General features: G+C 41.3%; 1 protein-coding gene across 1 annotated transcript; it reads right to left on the bottom strand.

Moving 5' to 3' along the window:
• Nucleotides 1-8,696: 8,696 nt before the first annotated feature.
• Nucleotides 8,697-20,400, bottom strand: ndufb9 (NADH:ubiquinone oxidoreductase subunit B9). The gene is made up of 4 exons (XM_079571181.1): nt 20,261-20,400; nt 11,949-12,141; nt 11,740-11,853; nt 8,697-8,869 (listed from the first exon to the last, which is right to left on the bottom strand). The coding sequence occupies exons 1-4, from the start codon at nt 20,344-20,346 to the stop codon at nt 8,738-8,740; spliced, it is 525 nt and encodes a 174-aa protein (XP_079427307.1). The 5' UTR covers nt 20,347-20,400; the 3' UTR covers nt 8,697-8,737.
• Between the last annotated feature and the right edge of the window lie 3,959 nt (nt 20,401-24,359).

The raw sequence follows: 24,359 nt of genomic DNA, 5'->3' as shown, positions 1-24,359 counted from the left end.
TCTGAGGCTCCTCCCCCAGGAAATCTTTTTAAAAATCTGATGTAATTTCCTGTATTTTAAGTGATCAAAAACACTTTTGTCTCATCCTTACGCTGTTCTCAAAAAATGCTTTTTGTTGCACCGTTTGGGACCAGGAGCCTGAGTGAATGTGGTGAGTGAGTGGATGGTGTCGGACATGCAGATGGCGCAGACTGGCCTCGCTTCCATCAGTCTGCCCCAGGGCAGTAAGTGCAGCCGTGCACGAGTCACGAACCCCCTACTTTGACATGATGAATATCACAAAATAAAAGATCTATTTCATCCATTATTACTGTGAAGCAGGTTTTCCAAACACTCGCCTGAGTGAGAGGCAATAAGAAAGTCTGGTCCTAAATAAACTCTAAAACATTCAATGAAAATGTCGAGGCTGTGGCTGTGAACGGGTAAAGCTGAGGCTCATTCTGAACATCACACTCTGCGCTCTGGCCCCGCCCTCTCTGGCCCCGCCCCCTCTGCGTCGCCCTCTCTGGCCCCGCCCCCTCTGCGTCGCCCTCTCTGGCCCCGCCCCCTCTGCGTCGCCCTCTCTGGCCCCGCCTCCTCTGCGTCGCCCTCTCTGGCCCCGCCCCCTGTGCGTCGCCCTCTCTGGCCCCGCCCCCTCTGCGTCGCCCTCTCTGGCCCCGCCCCCTCTGCGTCGCCCTCTCTGGCCCCGCCCCCTCTGCGTCGCCCTCTCTGGCCCCGCCCCCTCTGGCCCCGCCCCCTCTGCGTCGCCCTCTCTGGCCCCGCCCCCTCTGCGTCGCCCTCTCTGGCCCCGCCCCCTCTGCGTCGCCCTCTCTGGCCCCGCCCCCTCTGCGTCGCCCTCTCTGGCCCCGCCCCCTCTGCGTCGCCCTCTCTGGCCCCGCCCCCTCTGCGTCGCCCTCTCTGCGCTGGTTTAAGCTCATTAAAGCTCAGATCATTTCTTGGCAGGACAGTCTCTGCATGAGACAGAAACAAAGTGAGCAGCAGAGGAGGAGGCGATGATGAGGCGCAGACGCTTCTCCTCTCGCTCCTCAGATCAGAATGAGGAAAACTCCTGTTGTAAATGAAGTCCCCGTCAGTCTGAGGCACTGGCTCCTCCCTCTTTATGACAGAGCAAAGAAAGTGCCTCTGGATCAGACTGTGGCGGGTTCATGCTGAAGGCGCTGCTGTTGTAGTGAGGCTGACTCACAGCTGCGCCTCCGCCCAGTTTTACGCACTCGGGTCCAAAGCAGCTCCTGAGGTTCGGTTTCAGAGTGGACACATTTAGGTTCAGAACCAGCTCATCCACGTCTGAACTAGAGGCTCCTCCCCCTGTAGAAGCGCGTGTTCACAACATGCATTTGTGCAGGATTCAATGTGTAAAAAAAAAAAAAGCTAAAATTTTACGGTGACTATATTAGAAAGGATGTTTGAGTTAAAAACATGCGTGTGAAGTATTACTGTGTGTTTTGTAGCACAGTAATATGAGAAAAGATTTAAAAGAAAAACAAAGCTATAGCAAATTCTCCTGTTCCTTTTTCCTGATGTTGAGGAGTGGAGGGGGAGGAGTATGTAAACAGTTAAAACCACTGGTACAAAAGTGAAAATGTTGAACCTTAAGAATTCATAGGACGTTATTTCCATAAAAACAAAGGGGAAATACTTTGCCTAAACACTAAGCTGTGCTTTTCTGCCTGTGAATGTTCTGTAAAGTGACTGTTTATATTGTTTCACTTATACTGGGTTTTCCTTGTTCAAGGTTTTTCACCCCAACCGGAAATAAAACAGTGAGAATTCAAATGGTCCGAGTGGAATCCAGTGTTTAATCCAGTCGACGACCCGTCCTCTTCAAGTGTGGGAAATGCACAGCTGGAGCTCAAAGACTTGACAGTGAGACAGGCCTGGACTCTGACCATGTTCAGATCCAGCTGAAAACACTTCTTTTTGCCCGTGCATAGAACTGAATTATTAGGATTTGTTTATCTTGCCTTTTACTTGATTCATTTCATGTTGATGTTTTTATTGATTCTGTTTGTTTTCTTCTATTTCTGCAGCTGTGAAGCACTTTGTGTATGAGCAGATCTGAAGGACGACGCTGAGCTTCCTGTTTTCTGCTCTGTCTTATCTCCTCATCTGTGGCTTTTCGTCTGAACAGAAGAACTGAAGCCGAGGCTCAGGCTCAGAAATGATACAGTGAATATGCTCAAAATGAGGACATTTAAAAAGATCCCTTCTGGAGTAATTTTTTTGTCAATTTTTGTCATTTTTTTGTCATTTTTTTCTTATTTTTTTCTCACATTTTAGTCATTTTTTTCTCATTTTTGTCAAATTTTTGTCAATTTTTTGTCATTTTTTTGTCATTTTTTTGTCATTTTTTTGTCGCTTTTTTGTTATTTTTTTGTCATTTTTTTGTCACATTTTTGTCATTTTTTTGGTCATTTTTTTGTCATTTTTTGTCACATTTTTGTCATTTTTTTGTCGAGCCTGAGCCTTGGCTTTTTTGTCATTTTTTTGTCATTTTTTTTGTCATTTTTTGTCGTTTTTTTGTTGTTTTTTTGTCATTTTTTTGTCACATTTTTGTCATTTTTTTGTCATTTTTTTTTGTCATTTTTTGTCACATTTTTGTCGTTTTTTTGTCATTTTTTGTCACATTTTTGCCGTTTTTTTGTCATTTTTTGTCATATTTTTGTCATTTTTTGTAATTTTTTTGTCATTTTGGGAACGCTGAACATCTGGAAGGTTTGCCAAAGAGTGAGGCGACATTAGAACGTTTCCAATCCCTCTGAGCAAATGTGTGACTGAAAAGTAATCCTGCTGAGGTTTACTGAGCCTCTGGAAAGTCTTCACACACCTGGAACTTCTGCACGTTTTGTCATGTTTACAGCCCTAAACATACAGATTTTATTTAGATTTTTTTACTGAACGTCCCACTTTTCACTTTTCTATTTTTTTTTTAAAATAACAGAATCATGTATCATTTTGCTTTCACTTCACAGTCGTCTGTTACTTGTGTGTGAACGTTCAGTAAAAAAAATAAAAATCAAATCTTTATGTTTAGGGCTGTAAACATGACACAATGTGCAGAAGTTCAAGGTGTATGAATACCTACGAGAGGCTCTGTAAGTGTTTTTTTAAAATGACTGTAGTCCACTCAAAGTTTAAAGCTTTTTTTTTGTCTCTGATCATTATGCTTTTGTTCTGGCAAAGCTGACAGGATTAGTGTTTGATATTTGATAGAGCAGACCATAAACAAAGATGGCGTCCAACATGGGCCAAAAACCTTCAAAACAGCCCAGTGAGGTTCATTAGGTCTTCTGAGGATGATGCTGTTGTTTCTCCGAAACGAGCAGATTGCTAAGAGCTCTTACGCCAAACTGGATGTGCGTCAGCGTCGCCATGGCAAGAGGCTTCCGAATTGGTAAGTCAGTTAGGAAGTAGTTAGGAAAAGGAGCCTTGATGCTAACTATCATAGCCACTTTAGCATAGGGACCTTTGGTGCTAACTATCATAGCCACTTTAGCATAGGGACCTCTGGTGCTAACTATCATAGCCACTTTAGCATAGGGACCTCTGGTGCTAACTATCATAGCCACTTTAGCATAGGGACCTCTGTGCTAACGATCATAGCCACTTTAGCATAGGGACCTCTGGTGCTAACTATCATAGCCACTTTAGCATAGGGACCTCTGTGCTAACGATCATAGCCACTTTAGCATAGGGACCTCTGGTGCTAACTATCATAGCCACTTTAGCATAGGGACCTCTGATGCTAACTATCATAGCCACTTTAGCATAGGGACCTCTGATGCTAACTATCATAGCCCCTTTAGCATAGGGACCTCTGGTGCTAACTATCATAGCCTCTTTAGCATAGGGACCTCTGATGCTAACTATCATAGCCACTTTAGCATAGGGACCTCTGATGCTAACTATCATAGATAGGGACCTCTGATGCTAACTATCATAGCCACTTTAGCATAGGGACCTCTGATGCTAACTATCATAGCCACTTTAGCATAGGGACCTCTGATGCTAACTATCAAAGCCACTTTAGCATAGTGACCTCTGATGCTAACTATCATAGCCACTTTAGCATAGTGATCTCTAATGCTAACTATCATAGCCACTTTAGCATAGTGACCTCTGATGCTAACTATCTTAGCCACTTTAGCATAGGGACCTCTGATGCTAACTATCATAGCCACTGTAGCATAGGGACCTCTGGTGCTAACTATCATAGCCACTTTAGCATAGGGACCTCTGATGCTAACTATCATAGCCACTTTAGCATAGGGACCTCTGATGCTAACTATCATAGCCACTTTAGCATAGGGACCTCTGATGCTAACTATCATAGCCACTTTAGCATAGTGACCTCTGATGCTAACTATCATAGCCACTTTAGCATAGGGACCTCTGATGCTAACTATCATAGCCACTTTAGCATAGGGACCTCTGGTGCTAACTATCATAGCCACTTTAGCATAGGGACCTCTGGTGCTAACTATCATAGCCACTGTAGCATAGGGACCTCTGGTGCTAACTATCATAGCCACTTTAGCATAGGGACCTCTGGTGCTAACTATCATAGCCACTGTAGCATAGGGACCTCTGATGCTAACTATCATAGCCACTTTAGCATAGTGACCTCTGATGCTAACTATCATAGCCACTTTAGCATAGTGACCTCTGATGCTAACTATCATAGCCACTTTAGCATAGGGACCTCTGATGCTAACTATCATAGCCACTTTAGCATAGTGACCTCTGATGCTAACTATCATAGCCACTTTAGCATAGGGACCTCTGATGCTAACTATCATAGCCACTTTAGCATAGTGACCTCTGATGCTAACTATCATAGCCACTTTAGCATAGGGACCTCTGATGCTTACTATCATAGCCACTTTAGCATAGGGACCTCTGATGCTAACTATCATAGCCACTTTAGCATAGTGACCTCTAATGCTAACTATCATAGCCACTTTAGCATAGGGACCTCTGATGCTAACTATCATAGCCACTTTAGCATAGGGACCTCTGATGCTAACTATCATAGCCACTTTAGCATAGTGACCTCTGATGCTAACTATCATAGCCACTTTAGCATAGGGACCTCTGGTGCTAACTATCATAGCCACTTTAGCATAGGGACCTCTGATGCTAACTATCATAGCCACTTTAGCATAGTGACCTCTGATGCTAACTATCATAGCCACTTTAGCATAGGGACCTCTGATGCTAACTATCATAGCCACTTTAGCATAGGGACCTCTGATGCTAACTATCATAGCCACTTTAGCATAGTGACCTCTGATGCTAACTATCATAGCCACTTTAGCATAGGGACCTCTGGTGCTAACTATCATAGCCACTTTAGCATAGGGACCTCTGGTGCTAACTATCATAGCCACTTTAGCATAGTGACCTCTGATGCTAACTATCATAGCCACTTTAGCATAGGGACCTCTGATGCTTACTATCATAGCCACTTTAGCATAGGGACCTCTGATGCTAACTATCATAGCCACTTTAGCATAGGGACCTCTGGTGCTAACTATCATAGCCACTTTAGCATAGGGACCTCTGATGCTTACTATCATAGCCACTTTAGCATAGGGACCTCTGATGCTAACTATCATAGCCACTTTAGCATAGTGACCTCTAATGCTAACTATCATAGCCACTTTAGCATAGGGACCTCTGGTGCTAACTATCATAGCCACTTTAGCATAGTGACCTCTGATGCTAACTATCATAGCCACTTTAGCATAGGGACCTCTGATGCTAACTATCATAGCCACTTTAGCATAGTGACCTCTGATTCTAACTATCATAGCCACTTTAGCATAGGGACCTCTGATGCTAACTATCATAGCCACTTTAGCATAGGGACCTCTGGTGCTAACTATCATAGCCACTTTAGCATAGTGACCTCTGATGCTAACTATCATAGCCACTTTAGCATAGGGACCTCTGGTGCTAACTATCATAGCCACTTTAGCATAGTGACCTCTGATGCTAACTATCATAGCCACTTTAGCATAGTGACCTCTGATGCTAACTATCATAGCCACTTTAGCATAGTGACCTCTGATTCTAACTATCATAGCCACTTTAGCATAGGGACCTCTGATGCTAACTATCATAGCCACTTTAGCATAGGGACCTCTGATGCTAACTATCATAGCCACTTTAGCATAGGGACCTCTGATTCTAACTATCATAGCCACTTTAGCATAGGGACCTCTGATGCTAACTATCATAGCCACTTTAGCATAGGGACCTCTGATGCTAACTATCATAGCCACTTTAGCATAGGGACCTCTGGTGCTAACTATCATAGCCACTTTAGCATAGGGACCTCTGGTGCTAACTATCATAGCCACTTTAGCATCGGGACCTCTGGTGCTAACTATCATAGCCACTTTAGCATAGGGACCTCTGATGCTAACTATCATAGCCACTTTAGCATAGGGACCTCATGCTAACTATCATAGTCACTTTAGCATAGTGACCTCTGATGCTAATTATCTTAGCCACTTTAGTATAGGGACCTCTGATGCTAACTATCTTAGCCACTTTAGCATAGGGACCTCTGATGCTAACTATCTTAGCCACTTTAGCATAGGGACCTCTGATGCTAACTATCATAGCCACTTTAGCATAGTGACCTCTGATGCTAACTATCATAGCCACTTTAGCATAGTGACCTCTGATGCTAACTATCATAGCCACTTTAGCATAGTGACCTCTGATGCTAACTATCTTAGCCACTTTAGCATAGGGACCTCTGATGCTAACTATCATAGCCACTTTAGCATAGGGACCTCTGATGCTAACTATCATAGCCACTTTAGCATAGTGACCTCTGATGCTAGCTATCTTAGCCACTTTAGCATAGGGACCTCTGATGCTAACTATCATAGCCACTTTAGCATAGGGACCTCTGATGCTAACTATCATAGCCACTTTAGCATAGTGACCTCTGATGCTAGCTATCTTAGCCACTTTAGTATAGGGACCTCTGATGCTAACTATCATAGCCACTTTAGCATAGTGACCTCTGGTGCTAACTATCATAGCCACTTTAGCATAGGGACCTCTGATGCTAACCATCATAGCCACTTTAGTATAGGGACCTCTGATGCTAACTATCATAGCCACTTTAGCATAGGAACCTCTGATGCTAACTATCATAGCCACTTTAGCATAGAGACCTCTGGTGCTAACTATCATAGCCACTTTAGCATAGGAACCTCTGATGCTAACTAACCGGTGATTAGGAGCTATGTGCCGTCCCATAAGCCACTGCACCAATAACTTTAAAGAAGAAGAAAAACAGCTGTTGGTGATGTCACTTCCCTTTCCCCTGTTTAAGGACGGATTGTTCAAATGCAGCTGAAGCTCTAGTTCCCGAACTGCACAGATCGAACAGTCGACCCATGAAAGGTTAAAGGTTAAGGGTCAGAGGTCAGTGTTAGAGCTTAGAGGCTGTGATGTGATGGTTTCGGACGCAGCATTAGTGTTTTCTGACGGTTTCGGCTCCTCAGAGGTTGTTCTTGTGCTCGGCTGATTTAGTTTTTGGCTCCTCTTAATATCAGGCCGACAGCGCCATCTGCAGGCCGACTTCTCCAGAACTTCAGCCTGTTTTTCATTTTCATTTTAGTCACATTTTCAAAGTGTTTCCCCAACACTTTTTCATCATGTTTTTGTCGCTCTTTTATTGCGTTTTTATCGATCTCGATTTTGTCGCTATTTTGACGCTTTTTATCGAGGAGCTTTTTAGATTTGGGTAAAGGCGCCAGAGGAAATGCCTTTTGGTTAAAACAGTTAAAGGTCTTTTTAGGGCTGTGCAATTAATCGAAATTCGATTACGATTTCGATTACAACAGTAAACGATTACAAAATTAGCATAATCGCAAAAAATCGATTATAATTTTTTTTTTCCATATTTTTTTTTCTAATTTTTGGATTTTTGTCACTTTTTTGCTGGATTTTTGTCACTTTTTTTTATGGATTTTTGTCTTTTTTTTATGGATTTTTGTCTTTTTTCTGCTGGATTTTTGTCTTTTTTTGATGGATTTTTGTCACTTTATTGATGGATTTTTGTCACTTTATTGATGGATTTTTGTCACTTTTTTGAAGGATTTTTGTCACTTTTTTGAAGGATTTTTGTCACTTTTTTGATGGATTTTTGTCACTTTTTTGAAGGATTTTTGTCACTTTTTTGAAGGATTTTTGTCACTTTTTTGATGGATTTTTGTCACTTTTTTGAAGGATTTTTGTCACCTTTTTGATGGATTTTTGTCACTTTTTTGAAGGATTTTTGTCACCTTTTTGATGGATTTTTGTCAATTTTTTGAAGGATTTCTGTCACTTTTTTTGCTGGATTTCTGTCACTTTTTTGATGGATTTTTGTCTTTTTTTTGATGGATTTTTGTCACTTTTTTGATGGATTTTTTTAAAGGCAACAAATAATCGTTTGAATAATCGTGATTTCAATCATGACAAAAATAATCGTGATTATTATTTTTTCAATAATCGAGCAGCCCTAGGTCTTTTTCTCCAACAAACCCAGAGCATCACCAGGAGACACAGGTTCATTCTGCTCTTTATTAGAATCAGAGACTTCAGGAGTTTAGACAGGAAGGTTTTACATTTGTACAGAAGAGTTTGATGAGGAGCGGCTCCTCCTCGGTGAAGAGCGGCTCCTCCTCAGTGAAGAGCGGCTCCTCCTCAGTGAACAGCTCGCTCTCAGGATCTACATGGGCCGCTCTCGTGGCCGGGTCACAAACTGCCACCACAGTGGGGGGAGGTCGCCCTCTTGTCGGGCCGGGGGCAGGGCCTCGGTCCTCGGGCCGTCGGCCGGAGTCTCCGCCTCCAACTGGGCCACCTGGACACGACAGAGGTCAGAGGTTAAAACACGCTTTAAATGTGAGAGACTGAAATACTGAAGCAGAACCAGAGTCATGTTTCTGTGACTGAAACGAGACCAAACCAAAGGAAAAACTGACTGAAATATGAAAAACTAAACCCAGAGTAAAGGAATGACCTGAAAACATGTTTGAAAAAGCCTCAGGAAAATCTGGCACCAAAAGATGATGTGGAGGGAATGAGATCATTTTTTTGTTTTAATTTTTTTTTCTCCACTTTTTTGAATTTTTGTCACTTTTTTGATGGATTTTTGTCATTTTTTTGATGGATTTTTGTCACTTTTTTGATGGATTTTTGTCTCTTTTTTGGATGGATTTTTGTCACTTTTTTGATGGATTTTTGTCACTTTTTTGATGGATTTTTGTCACTTTTTTTGATGGATTTTTGTCACTTTTTTGATGGATTTTTGTCACTTTTTTGATGGATTTTTGTCTCTTTTTTGGATGGATTTTTGTCACTTTTTTGATGGATTTTTGTCACTTTTTTGATGGATTTTTGTCACTTTTTTGATGGATTTTTGTCACTTTTTTGATGGATTTTTGTCACTTTTTTGATGGATTTTTGTCACTTTTTTTGATGGATTTTTGTCACTTTTTTGATGGATTTTTGTCACTTTTTTGATGGATTTTTGTCACTTTTTTGATGGATTTTTGTCACTTTTTTGGATGGATTTTTGTCACTTTTTTGATGGATTTTTGTCACTTTTTTGATGGATTTTTTTAAAGGCAACAAATAATCGTTTGAATAATCGTGATTTCAACTGAAACGAGACCAAACCAAAGGAAAAACTGACTGAAATATGAAAACAAACTAAACCCAGAGGAAAAGAATGACCTAAAAACATGTTTGAAAAAGCCTCAGGAAAATCTGGCACCAAAAGATGATGTGGAGGGAATGAGATCATTTTTTTGTTTTAATTTTTTTTTCTTCACTTTTTTGAATTTTTGTCACTTTTTTGATGGATTTTTGTCATTTTTTTGATGGATTTTTGTCACTTTTTTGATGGATTTTTGTCACTTTTTTGGATGGATTTTTGTCACTTTTTTGATGGATTTTTGTCACTTTTTTGGATGGATTTTTGTCACTTTTTTGATGGATTTTTGTCACTTTTTTGATGGATTTTTGTCACTTTTTTTGATGGATTTTTGTCACTTTTTTGATGGATTTTTGTCACTTTTTTGATGGATTTTTGTCACTTTTTTGATGGATTTTTGTCACTTTTTTGATGGATTTTTGTCACTTTTTTTGATGGATTTTTGTCACTTTTTTGATGGATTTTTGTCACTTTTTTGATGGATTTTTGTCACTTTTTTGATGGATTTTTGTCACTTTTTTGGATGGATTTTTGTCACTTTTTTGATGGATTTTTGTCACTTTTTTGATGGATTTTTTTAAAGGCAACAAATAATCGTTTGAATAATCGTGATTTCAACTGAAACGAGACCAAACCAAAGGAAAAACTGACTGAAATATGAAAACAAACTAAACCCAGAGGAAAAGAATGACCTAAAAACATGTTTGAAAAAGCCTCAGGTCGTTTAAAGCAGGAAAATCTAGTTTATTCATAGTTCCAAAAATAAACAAGTTCATAGTTCTTTTTTTTTGCTGCGAGCTGTTATTCAGGCTTATACCATGTTCTGGGTGAATACTGGACTCTGATTGGCTGGTGCATTATTTTAGTCCGGTAGTTAAATCACTGGGATGTCACTCCGCTGTGGCGTCGCCATAGCAACGCCTGACACAGCTGAGTCAGATAAAGGCGTAATTATGAGATGGATTTAGTGTTTGCTAAATGTTTGTAGAGCAGAGTGAGCAGCTAGGTTAGCTACTGTTAATAACATATGAGCTTTACATTTCTATTGGAAACGGTTAAGGCTATTCATCATTTTCAGGCGTACATAAAATGATCCTGCATTGAAGCATCTTTGTCTGGATTAGTAAAGTCAAACATAAAAGTTTGAGTTGGGGGGGCCCAGGTGTGAGCGACTCCACCGCAGCTGTTTCCATAAACAGTTGAGCTGGTTGAGCTAGCTAGCTTTAGCTTCAGGTTAAACCTTGTAAAAGGTAAATAACTCCTGCCCACGAGTGCCGCATATCGGTGTTTCCTTCCAGGGAAAAGTGTTTCCGGGTTAGTCCTGTTGTGTTGTGATTCTGTGCTGATGTTGTGTCGTTGAGCCTGACTGAGATCCTCGTAATAGCTGCGGAGAATGACTCGCTCTGAGACCAGCCTTCAGTGACCGGCTAATAACCCACACAAAATAGTCCCGTAGTCTGGCAGATTTAGTGACTTTAGTCAATGAAAAACACATTTATTATAAATGTTAGGTTTGTGGGACCCTGGTATAAGCGGATTAAACAACGAGGAGCCGCGTTAGACGTTATAATGCACTTCGCTCCGCTGCGCGTCGTGGTGTTCTTGACTCCGCGTTTTTTGTCATTTTTTTGATGGATTTTTGTCACTTTTTTGATGGATTTTTGTCATTTTTTTGATGGATTTTTGTCATTTTTTTACTGGATTTTTGTCACTTTTTTTGATGGATTTTTGTCATTTTTTTGATGGATTTTTGTCACTTTTTTTGATGGATTTTTGTCATTTTTTTACTGGATTTTTGTCACTTTTTTTGATGGATTTTTGTCACTTTTTTGCTGGATTTTTGTCACTTTTTTGCTGGATTTTTGTCATTTTTTTGCTGGATTTTTGTCACTTTTTTGATGGATTTTTGTCACTTTTTTGATGGATTTTTGTCACTGTTATGAATCACTGCCTGAAGGAGCAGCTCTGCCTTAAGCTAAACTAAAGCGTGTGCTGTAAGAGGCGGAGACTCTGACCTCACGGTCCCAGCTCTGGAGGCGGAGCTTCTTCCACTGCTCTCGTTTGGAAAAGTAATCAGGATACATGGCCTTTTCCGACGGGTGCCAGTAATCCAGCACCCACTCAGGGACCTGCACAAAAACACACACACAAACACACACACAGAGGCATCAGAAACTTCTTGTATCTCGTACCTTGTATGTCTCGCGTTTCTTGCGTTTCGTACCTTGTAGCACTCGTATCTCTCGTAGGACGTGCCTCCGGGCGAGTCGGGGAAGATGTAGGGCTGTGGATGCTGATTGGCCCAGAACTCCTCCTCTCCCGCCTTCAGCATCATCGTGGCTTTGACCATGTCCTTCTCCGCCTTGTTCTCATCGAAGCGAGCGCGAAGCAGGCAGGCGTAGAACCGGTACTTATCCCTGAAACAGAACAGAACCCGTACTTATCCCTGAAACGGAACAGAACAGGTACTTTAGTGGAGTTTATGAACTAAAGCTAACCTTACCTTAGCCCTAAACTTAAGGAAAGTGGAGTTTACAACTAAAGCTAACCTTACCTTAGCCCTAACCTTAAGGATAGTGGAGTCTACGAGCTAAAGCTAACCTTACCTTAGCCCTAACCTTAAAGGAATAGGCCACCGTTTTTACATACTAAGATATGTTCTTACCTCACTTTAGTCGAGTTAATATATCCCCGTCTGGTCTTTGTCCGTGCGCTCACACATACGCAGCCTCTCCCACATGTCACATAGCTCCGAAAAAGCTCACGATAGAAGCTACCAAGCTCTTCCACGTGTTTCCTATTTAAATAAAGTTACGTGAAGTGTTTTCATGCGAAGTATATTTACACAAAAATGTAACGTGTCGATTTTATAAGCAAATAAAAAGGGGGACTATATTGTGAGGCGTAATGATACGAGGAGTAAAACGTCCGCGCAGTAACTCCTAAAGGTTATTGACGGAAGTGAGCGGGGGAAGTCTTTAGGAGTTACTGCGCGGACGTTTTACTCCTCGTATCATTACGCCTCACAATATAGTCCCCCTTTTTATTTGCTTATAAAATCGACATGTTACATTTCTGTGTAAATATACTTCGCATGAAAACACTTCACGTAACTTTATTTAAGTAGGGAACACGTGGAAGAGCTTGGTAGCTTCTATCGTGAGCTTTTTCGGAGCTATGTGACATGTGGGAGAGGCTGCGTATGTGTGAGCGCACGGACAAAGACCAGACGGGGATATATTAACTCGACTAAAGTGAGGTAAGAACATAATTTAGTATGTAAAAACGGTGGCCTATTCCTTTAAGGAAAGTGGAGTTTACGAGCTAAAGCTAACCTTACCTTAGCTTTAACCTTAAGGATAGTGGAGTTTACGAGCTAAAGCTAACCTTACCTTAGCCCTAACCTTAAGGATAGTGGAGTTTACGAGCTAAAGCTAAACTTACCTTAGCCCTAACCTTAAGGATAGTGGAGTTTACGAACTAAAGCTAACCTTACCTTAGCCCTAACCTTAAGGATAGTGGAGTTTACGAGCTAAAGCTAACCTTACCTTAGCCCTAACCTTAAGGATAGTGGAGTTTACGAGCTAAAGCTAACCTTACCTTAGCCCTAACCTTAAGGATAGTGGAGTTTATGAACTAAAGCTAACCTTACCTTAGCCCTAACCTTAAGGATAGTGGAGTTTACAAACTAAAGCTAGCCTTACCTTAGCCCTAACCTTAAGGATAGTGGAGTTTACGAACTAAAGCTAACCTTACCTTAGCCCTAACCTTAAGGATAGTGGAGTTTACGAGCTAAAGCTAACCTTACCTTAGCCCTAACCTTAAGGATAGTGGAGTTTACAAACTAAAGCTAACCTTACCTTAGCCTTAACCTTAAGGATAGTGGAGTTTACGAGCTAAAGCTAACCTTACCTTAGCCCTAACCTTAAGGATAGTGGAGTTTATGAACTAAAGCTAACCTTACCTTAGCCCTAACCTTAAGGATAGTGGAGTTTACAAACTAAAGCTAGCCTTACCTTAGTCCTAACCTTAAGGATAGTGGAGTTTACGAACTAAAGCTAACCTTACCTTAGCCCTAACCTTAAGGATAGTGGAGTTTACGAGCTAAAGCTAACCTTACCTTAGCCCTAACCTTAAGGATAGTGGAGTTTACAAACTAAAGCTAACCTTACCTTAGCCTTAACCTTAAGGATAGTGGAGTTTACGAGCTAAAGCTAACCTTACCTTAGCCCTAAACTTAAGGATAGTGGAGTTTACGAGCTAAAGCTAACCTTACCTCAGCCCTAAACTTAAGGATAGTGGAGTTTACAAACTAAAGCTAATCTTACCTTAGCCCTAACCTTAAGGATAGTGGAGTTTACGAACTAAAGCTAACCTTACCTTAGCCCTAACCTTAAGGATAGAGGAGTTTACGAGCTAAAGCTAACCTTACCTTAGCCCTAACCTTAAGGATAGTGGAGTTTACGAGCTAAAGCTAACCTTACCTTAGCCCTAAACTTAAGGATAGAGGAGTTTACGAGCTAAAGCTAACCTTACCTTAGCCCTAAACTTAAGGATAGTGGAGTTTACGAACTAAAGCTAACCTTACCTTAGCCCTAACCTTAAGGATAGTGGAGTTTACGAGCTAAAGCTAACCTTATCTTAGCACTAACCTTTAGGATAGTGGAGTTTATGAACTAAAGCTAACCTTACCTTAGCCCTAAACTTAAGGATAGAGGAGTTTACGAGCTAAAGCTAACCTTACCTTAGCCCTAACCTTAAGGATAGAGGAGTTTACGAGCTAAAGCTAACCTTACCTTAGCCCTAAACTTAAGGATAGAGGAGTTTACGAGCTAAAGCTAACCTTATCTTAGCTCTAAACTTAAGGATAGAGGAGTTTACGAGCTAAAGCTAACCTTACCTTAGCCCTAACCTTAAGGATAGAGGAGTTTACGAGCTAAAGCTAACCTTACCTTAGCCCTAAACTTAAGGATAGAGGAGTTTACGAGCTAAAGCTAACCTTATCTTAGCTCTAAACTTAAGGATAGAGGAGTTTACGAGCTAAAGCTAACCTTATCTTAGCCCTAACCTTAAGGATAGTGGAGTTTACGAACTAAAGCTAACCTTACCTTAGCCCTAAACTTAAGGACAGTGGAGTTTACGAGCTAAAGCTAACCTTACCTTAGCCCTAATCTTAAGGATAGTGGAGTTTACGAACTAAAGCTAACCTCACCTTAGCCCTAACCTTAAGGATAGTGGAGTTTACGAGCTAAAGCTAACCTTACCTTAGCCCTAAACTTAAGGATAGAGGAGTTTACGAACTAAAGCTAACCTTACCTTAGCCCTAACCTTAAGGATAGTGGAGTTTACGAACTAAAGCTAACCTTACCTTAGCCCTAAACTTAAGGACAGTGGAGTTTACGAGCTAAAGCTAACCTTACCTTAGCCCTAACCTTAAGGATAGTGGAGTTTACGAGCTAAAGCTAACCTTACCTTAGCCCTAACCTTAAGGATAGTGGAGTTTACGAACTAAAGCTAACCTTACCTTAGCCCTAACCTTAAGGGTAGTGGAGTTTACGGACTAACGCTAACCTTACCTTAGCCCTAACCTTAAGGATAGTGGAGTTTACGAACTAAAGCTAACCTTACATTAGCCCTAACCTTAAGGATAGTGGAGTTTACGAGCTAAAGCTAACCTTACCTTAGCCCTAACCTTAAGGATTGTGGAGTTTACGAGCTAAAGCTAACTTTACCTTAGCCCTAAACTTAAGGATAGTGGAGTTTACGAGCTAAAGCTAACCTTACCTTAGCCCTAACCTTAAGGATAGTGGAGTTTACGAGCTAAAGCTAACTTTACCTTAGCCCTAAACTTAAGGATAGTGGAGTTTACGAGCTAAAGCTAACTTTACCTTAGCCCTAACATTAAGGATAGTGGAGTTTACGAGCTAAAGCTAACTTTACCTTAGCCCTAACCTTAAGGATAGTGGAGTTTACGAGCTAAAGCTAACCTTACCTTAGCCCTAACCTTAAGGATAGTGGAGTTTACGAGCTAAAGCTAACCTTACCTTAGCCCTAACCTTAAGGAAAGTGGAGTTTACGAGCTAAAGCTAACCTTACCTTAGCCCTAACATTAAGGATAGTGGAGTTTACGAGCTAAAGCTAACTTTACCTTAGCCCTAACCTTAAGGATAGTGGAGTTTACGAGCTAAAGCTAACCTTACCTTAGCCCTAACCTTAAGGATAGTGGAGTTTACGAGCTAAAGCTAACCTTACCTTAGCCCTAACCTTAAGGAAAGTGGAGTTTACGAGCTAAAGCTAACCTTACCTTAGCCCTAACCTTAAGGATTGTGGAGTTTACGAGCTAAAGCTAACTTTACCTTAGCCCTAAACTTAAGGATAGTGGAGTTTACGAGCTAAAGCTAACCTTACCTTAGCCCTAACCTTAAGGATAGTGGAGTTTACGAGCTAAAGCTAACCTTACCTTAGCCCTAAACTTAAGGATAGTGGAGTTTACGAGCTAAAGCTAACCTTACCTTAGCCCTAAACTTAAGGATAGTGGAGTTTACGAGCTAAAGCTAACTTTACCTTAGCCCTAACCTTAAGGATAGTGGAGTTTACGAGCTAAAGCTAACTTTACCTTAGCCCTAACCTTAAGGATAGTGGAGTTTACGAGCTAAAGCTAACCTTACCTTAGCCCTAACCTTAAGGATAGTGGAGTTTACGAGCTAAAGCTAACCTTACCTTAGCCCTAACCTTAAGGATAGTGGAGTTTACGAGCTAAAGCTAACCTTACCTTAGCCCTAACCTTAAGGATAGTGGAGTTTACGAGCTAAAGCTAACATTACCTTAGCCCTAACCTTCAGGATAGTGGAGTTTACGAGCTAAAGCTAACCTTACCTTAGCCCTGACCTTAAGGATAGTGGAGTTTACGAGCTAAAGCTAACCTTACCTTAGCCCTAACCTTAAGGATAGTGGAGTTTACAAGCTAAAGCTAACCTTACCTTAGCCCTAACCTTAAGGATAGTGGAGTTTACGAACTAAAGCTAACCTTACCTTAGCCCTAACCTTAAGGAAAGTGGAGTTTACGAGCTAAAGCTAACCTTACCTTAGCCCTAACCTTAAGGATAGTGTAGTTTACGAACTAAAGCTAACCTTACCTTAGCCCTAACCTTAAGGACAGTGGAGTTTACGAGCTAAAGCTAACCTTACCTTAGCCCTAACCTTAAGGATAGTGGAGTTTACGAACTAAAGCTAACCTTACCTTAGCCCTAAACTTAAGGAAAGTGGAGTTTACGAACTAAAGCTAACCTTACCTTAGCCCTAAACTTAAGGATAGTGGAGTTTACGAGCTAAAGCTAACCTTACCTTAGCCCTAACCTTAAGGATAGTGGAGTTTACGAGCTAAAGCTAACCTTACCTTAGCCCTAAACTTAAGGATAGTGGAGTTTATGAACTAAAGCTAACCTTACCTTAGCCCTAACCTTAAGGATAGTGGAGTTTACGAGCTAAAGCTAACCTTACCTTAGCCCTAAACTTAAGGATAGTGGAGTTTACGAGCTAAAGCTAACCTTACCTTAGCCCTAACCTTAAGGATAGTGGAGTTTACGAGCTAAAGCTAACCTTACCTTAGCCCTAAACTTAAGGATAGTGGAGTTTACGAACTAAAGCTAACCTTACCTTAGCCCTAAACTTAAGGATAGTGGAGTTTACGAGCTAAAGCTAACCTTACCTTAGCCCTAAACTTAAGGATAGTGGAGTTTACGAACTAAAGCTAACCTTACCTTAGCCCTAAACTTAAGGATAGTGGAGTTTACGAACTAAAGCTAACCTTACCTTAGCCCTAAACTTAAGGATAGTGGAGTTTACGAACTAAAGCTAACCTTACCTTAGCCCTAAACTTAAGGATAGTGGAGTTTACGAGCTAAAGCTAACCTTACCTTAGCCCTAAACTTAAGGATAGTGGAGTTTACGAGCTAAAGCTAACCTTACCTTAGCCCTAAACTTAAGGATAGTGGAGTTTACGAGCTAAAGCTAACCTTACCTTAGCCCTAAACTTAAGGATAGTGGAGTTTACGAGCTAAAGCTAACCTTACCTTAGCCCTAAACTTAAGGATAGTGGAGTTTACGAACTAAAGCTAACCTTACCTTAGCCCTAAACTTAAGGATAGTGGAGTTTACGAACTAAAGCTAACCTTACCAGATGAAAAGTTGTAGCTATTATTAGCAATTAACATCCGGGCAGTGCCAAACAAACAATCCATATTGTGGCAGAGGCAACTTGAAATCAGTTTCACGTAACCCCTGGGGGTAATTTTTAGGGCTGCAACGATTAATCGATAAAATCGATTAACTCGATTAGTAAAATGCTTCGAACATTATTTTCCTGCTTCGATTATTCGCTTTATTAATATTTCTCATTAAAACCGTATGAAACGGGGCCTACGCGCTCGAAACTAAGTGGCGCTTGTTTCCGCACGGCGCTTCTGAAGAGCAGCTCTGTGGTTAAACACCAGAGCGGAGCTCGCGGGGCTAAACCTCGGAGCCGGGCAGAGCCAGGTAGCGGAAACCAGGCTGTTGTAATCATCAAAACACGACTCAAACAAGAAGAAACTCCACAACGAGAGGCGAAGACAAAGACAGGACGGAGGCGAACGAGGCGAACGAGGCGAACGAGGCGAAAGGACACGCCCCCCCCCCGCTACCGCCACAACAATACTGACAACTGCATCAGTGATGATTTACCATCAGGACGATCTACACTTTCATCCACTGTTACTTCAAAGTGTGACATGAGGTAACTTCTCTCCTTTCCCCCTCACCAAACACAGACTTTTACATCCTACTGTATCTACTCCTCCGTCGCTGCAAAGTTTTTTGCGCTAAATATCTTTACGCTGTATCTACGATTTAAATTAAGATAAATAAAAACACAGATCTACATAGCGTGACCACCTGTCCCTCTTCTGACTGTCCTGCAGAGCCGTGTCGTTCTCCTGCTTAACATGTCCCACTTTATCACTGAAGCCTCATGATTTTTTTGATGATCATTATTTTTTACATCCAACTGCTTTGTAATATATCTGTTGCTCAGTGTTGTATAAGTTGCAATAATAAAAAGGTGTTTTTTAGTGGGATTAAAATGCCTGATCTATAAAAAATAATAATAATAATTTCTCTGTCCTTCAAAGTTCTGCCAGATTGTCCCACTGGTCTGTTTAAACTATTTGAGGTGGTCACACTATTTCAAAAGCAGAATAAAACTCCAGCACAGTCACACTGTCTCATCCGTACTTTAAAGTTTTGCAAATTGACACGTTGATCCCTGTTATAGCAATACTATGACAAAAATAATTCAAATGTTTCTCCTCTTTTAGGAAACTCCTCTGGTTGAAGATCCTGGGAAAGAAATGAATCACCTGAGCTTCAGCAGAACATTTCAAGATTCTGTCTCCAGTCAGGACCTGCTTCACCTGAATAAGAATAAAAGTACTGAATAATAAAAAGACACTCTGAAGCTGCTCTCGCTCCTCATCATGGATATAAGGACGGGTGTCTCTTTATGAGAGTGAAATGTTGCTGCTTTTGGGACAAACTGATAAGAAATTAAGAATAAATAAATGCTATTTCTAGCAGAAAAATCCTTTGTTTAAAACTGTTTTTTATTATCCGATTAATCGATGTAAATAATCGATATATTAATCGATTACTAAAATAATCGATAGTTGCAGCCCTAGTAATTTGAAATCGATTTCAAGGTACCGGGGGGTTAGGTGAATAGGGGGTAGTTTGAAATCGCTACACCGGTGCATATCCCTGAAACAGAACCGGGACCTTCTGTCTCTGAGCACAAGCATCTGGGTGTGATCTTAGACGACAAATTAAAAGTGGGATATAAATACAGATCACATCACAAAAAAGCGTCAACAGAGACTATGTTTCATGAAGAAACTGGTGTCCTTTCAGGTGGATAGAAACACGTTGAAAATGACAGTGCTTTTGGGGAGAGAGTTCTGACTTTCTGGATCATCTGCTGGTTTCGGGGCCATGACTGAGGCACAAAAGAACTCCCTCAAAACAGAACCGGTACTTATCCCTGGTTCAGGTGGGGGTTAAGAGGTTAAGAAACTGCTTTGCCGTTTGACATTTAAGTAATTACATTCACTGTCTGATTTACGCATCACTTTATAAGAAAATGTAACTTCATCGCAGATACAGAAGTACAGACCCGGTTAGAAACATAAACTTGAGGATAAAACTCTCCCAAACACGAGCAGAGCTTCATCTGTCCGCGTCACTGGAGGAAACATGACTTTACGATGAGTTCATGAGGTTTACCCCGCGGGAAAAGCAGAGTTTATGAAGTTTATCCCGCGGGAAAAGCAGAGTTTGTTGCTGTGACCTGTCAGTGTCAGCGTTAGCATTAGCTCGTTAGCATTAGCGCGTAGCATTAGCCGCGGCGCTAACAAACCCCCGTAATGCTCCGTGTAAAGGTTGGTTTTCCCCGCAGAAGCGTCGCCCTCCGCGGCCCGTGCCCCCCCCCCCGGGTCTCGGTCTCACCTGAAGATGCACCAGGACTCCAGGTGCCGCAGGGATTTCTTGTAAAGACGCAGGACTTTCTGATGGTGAGTGAGGTAGGCCGCCATCTTGGAGTCCTCTGTCACCTTCAACTTCCGGGGAGGTTTACTCACCAAAATAAAAGCTCAGCATTTGGGCAAAGATGCTGAAAACGACAGAAAACCACCGATTACAACTTCTTTCAAACTAGGGGACATTATATCTGACTTCAGGCACCAGAATCCTGAATAGATCAATAGTTTAAGTGCATATAACAGTTTAATGCTTTTAGGAGAACAGTTGCATTATTATCATTTTATTTCAGTGAAGCAGCAAATTGAAATGAATTATTAAGCTCCTGAAGGAAGTGGCATAGATAAAGGTAAAGTTCAGTTTGACTCATTTGCCATAGATACAGACGGCATCTCGTCATAGAAGGGGGCGTGGCTTCGCCGAGGGGGAAAATAGAATCTTTAGAGAAACACAATTTTCCACTCTTTTTAGCCATTTTCTGGTGGAATATCAACTTATTTATCACATAAATAAAGTCAAGTGTAAATCGGGACCATATGGATATTTTCTCACAGCAGATTGTTCAGTAGAAGTGAAAAAATGGCAGTTGTAGCAAGCGCTAGCTAACCGTTAGCATTAGCCCGATGCTAATATGTAGCATCAAGTTAGCATTCTCCGTTATTCATGTATTTATGGGCTGTTGAACCACTTTGCTCCTCCCCATGTCTTTGTATCATTATTTAGTAGAAAACTATATTCATAATTCAGCATTTGTTACAGTCGTTTTTGAATAATTCGAGAAAATTCAAAAAAATTCAAAATTGTTTTCCCCCTTAACTGTTTTAAAAAATGACCATATATGGGCGATTCCAGAGATGCCGTCTGTATCTATTGACTTGACATAGTCGGCACGGCAACAGTTTAAAATTGTTTGCCCTCATCTATGTCACTTCCTGTCAGTGTCCAATAGGCTGTAGTTTCCCCACGTGACGTCTTCCTGGACAGTAAGGCAGACGCTGGACTTCCTGTCGGCGATCGTTTATTTTCACAACTAGCAGGTTCCCACACAAATGGGCTATATGCACAGTGACCCCACGTGATTTCCGCCTGGACAGTAAACCAGACGCTGTCCTTCCTGTCTGTTATCTCTTCCCATTAAAAATGAGCAGGTCCCACAGAAATGAAGCAATAGCTTAAGATTTGGTAAAGGACAGTGAGTAAAAGTTCGGATGTGACGGAGAAGGTTAAAAAATATTACGTGAGACGCAACGACTTCACTGGAGGAAACTCCGTGTTCATAACGGTGGATGTTTTTGTCTTGAGGCTAACGCGGCTAACACAGCTAACGTGGCTAACACAAAATAAAAAATAAAACTAGCGCAAAGTTTAGAACGAGCCTGCGCAAAAAACGAATCGTCCTGTTAGTTTAAATAATATTTACTTGTTTACATGTTATATTATCATTTTTCAACACTAGCCTTTAGCTCTAAGATAAAGCTCCGCCCCTACGACAGCTGGCGTTTCCCTTGGGGCTGGATTCACAGCGAACATGATGTTTGTAATGCGTTGCTGTGACTCCATCAGTAACTCGTTGTCCTTAACCAGATCCTGAGCTATCGGTATTTTTGTGTGGGAACCTGCTAATTGTGAACGTAAACGACCAGCGACAGGAAGTGCTGCGTCTGGCTGACTGTCCAGGAAGACGTCACATGGGGAAACTGCATATAGCCTATAGAGAGAAGCTCAGGATCTGGTGAAGGACGAGTTACTGATGGAGTCACAGAAACGTGTTGCAAACATCATGTTCACTGTGAATCCAGCACCAAAGGAAACGCCAGCGCTCGTAAGGGGCGGAGCTTTGATATTAGAGCTAAAGGCTAGTGTTAAAAATGATAATATAACATGTAAACAAGTAAATATTTAAACTACTAACAGGACGATTCTTTTTTGCGCAGCTCGTTCTAAACTTTGCGCTAGTTTAATTTTTATTTTGTGTTAGCCGCGTTAGCCGCGTTAGCCTCAAGACGAAAACATCCACGTTATGAACACGGAGTTTCCTCCAGTGAAGTCGTTACGTCTCACTTAATATTTTTTAACCTGCTCCGTCACATCCAAACTTTTACTCGCTGTCCTTTATGAAATATTAAAGGTATACAGGAGGATTTTCCCGAATTTTAGGAAAGAACCGCCCTCTCCACTTTTTTTACCTGCCTCCGAGGAGGAAGAATCTCCCCAAAACACTCTGGTCTTGTTTCTCTCTTCTGAAGCCTTTCTCTTCTTCTCATACACTTCGAAGACACTTTTTCTCTTGCCCCTCTGCCATTTTCAAACGACTTGGTGCGTTCTGCGAGCAGCAATTAATGGCTAACAGCATAACTCACATAGGCCTGAAAGTAACACCAGAATGATTGACAATCAGGAGGACCAATCGTCTTGATGATCCACCCGGAAATAGAACATCCTCCGCTAGACCTTTAAGCTATGGCTTCATTTCTGTGGGACCTGCTCATTTTGAATGGGAAGAGATAACGGACAGGACGGACAGCATAGAGCCCATAAGGAAATGAAACCATAAACATCACAGAAAGTGGCCAAGCTAATGAAAACTGGGAACAATCTTTAGCAAAATATTAAATATAATCCTTTGGCTTTATCCAAATCTAAAGCTTCTAATAACGACTAAAACTAGGCGAAAACATGACAAAAAAGTGACTGTCGTTGTTGTTGCCGTGTGACTTTTTTGTCATTACGATCAGTTTTGTAGGCCTTAGCTTTCAAACGAGGCGTTGCTGTGTGGCTCTCCAGTCGAGAAGCTTTTAGATTTGGGTAAAACTGGGGAAAAAACGTGTAAAAACGTGGGGTAAGAGGTTAAAAACCGTCTCAATAAAGCATCTACAGTAGCTTTACATTGTAAGGCTAACCACTCTGCCGCTCATTCAGACGCAAACGTTTGGCTTTCAGAGACGTTTTATTCAAAAACAGACACTTTTCTCCGTGACACAAACATGTCGTCCACAAACGTTAGAAAAACTCCAGTCTTTCTCAAAGCAGCCGCAAAACGAGTCGTGTCTCTTCAGCCGTCAGTATGCTAGCTGCTTTAGCATCAGTGATTTGGAGTTTACGATCTCCAAAGTCCTCAGTCGCTGCAGACGTCGCACAGATAACAAAGGAGTCGAACCCGGGACCGTGTTGCTGCTAAATGTAAAGTCACAGACGGTTAGCACGTTTAGTTAAGGCTAGTTTGGCTAAAACAGTTCAGCGATACATTCATTAGCTTCAAACACACACGAGCTAGCGTAGCGTTAGCCGTGGAGCTAACGGCCGGGCTAAGCTAACGGCCGGGCTAAGCTAAGCGTTAGCCTCTAAACACTGTATTTCAGCGAGAGCCACAGCGCTAACATCTCAGTGCAGTTTAGGAAAGTTCACACCAGCTCAAAACAAGATCAAAACTAAAAAATTTTCATTTACGTGTGAATGAGCTTTGATGCTACTTAGGTTTAGATTCGTGTGGACGCTGACGTTGACGTGGTCAGGCTGCTACGGTAAATGCTACGTTACATTTCAGAGTCTGACATCTTTATTTCATATAAAAACATTTGAATATAAAGTTTGGCACAGAGATAGTCTACGACGATCTAAATCACACATTCAGAAAACCCTGTGGTAAACTTTCCTTTAAGATCAAACTGTCTATAGATACAGACGCATCTCTATATTTGGAAAACAGTTAAGGGGGAAAACAATTTGGATAAAAATGTAAACTTTCTCTAATTATTCAAAAGCTACTTTAACAAAAGCTGAATTTTGAATATAGTTTCTACTAAATAAAGACACAAAGACATGGAGAGGAGCAAAGTGGTTCAACAGCCCATACATACATAAATAACGGAGAATGCTAATGCTAGCGGTTAGCTAGCGCTAGCTACGACTGCTGTTTTTTCATTTCTACTGAACAATCTGCTGTGAAGAAAATATCCATATTTGTATGTGATAAATATGTTCATATTCCACCAGAAAATGGCTAAAAAGAGGAGAAAAAAGGTGTTTCCCAATAGATTCTATTTTCCCCCTTGACAAAGCTCTTCAATAG

Source organism: Gobius niger, assembly GCF_951799975.1.
Source record: "Gobius niger genome assembly, chromosome: 14".
Lineage (NCBI taxonomy): Eukaryota > Metazoa > Chordata > Actinopteri > Gobiiformes > Gobiidae > Gobius > Gobius niger.
This window is presented reverse-complemented; position numbering and strand designations above follow the sequence as displayed.

Bases quoted from the DNA above. Each gene is read 5' to 3' on its own strand.
- ndufb9 (XM_079571181.1), bottom strand. From the start codon at position 20,346: ATGGCGGCCTACCTCACTCACCATCAGAAAGTCCTGCGTCTTTACAAG. The intron at 12,142-20,260 runs GTGAGACCGAGA...GTTCTGTTTCAG, and splicing joins GAGTCCTGGTGCATCTTCAG to GGATAAGTACCGGTTCTACG. The intron at 11,854-11,948 runs GTACGAAACGCA...GTTTTTGTGCAG, and splicing joins AGAGATACGAGTGCTACAAG to GTCCCTGAGTGGGTGCTGGA.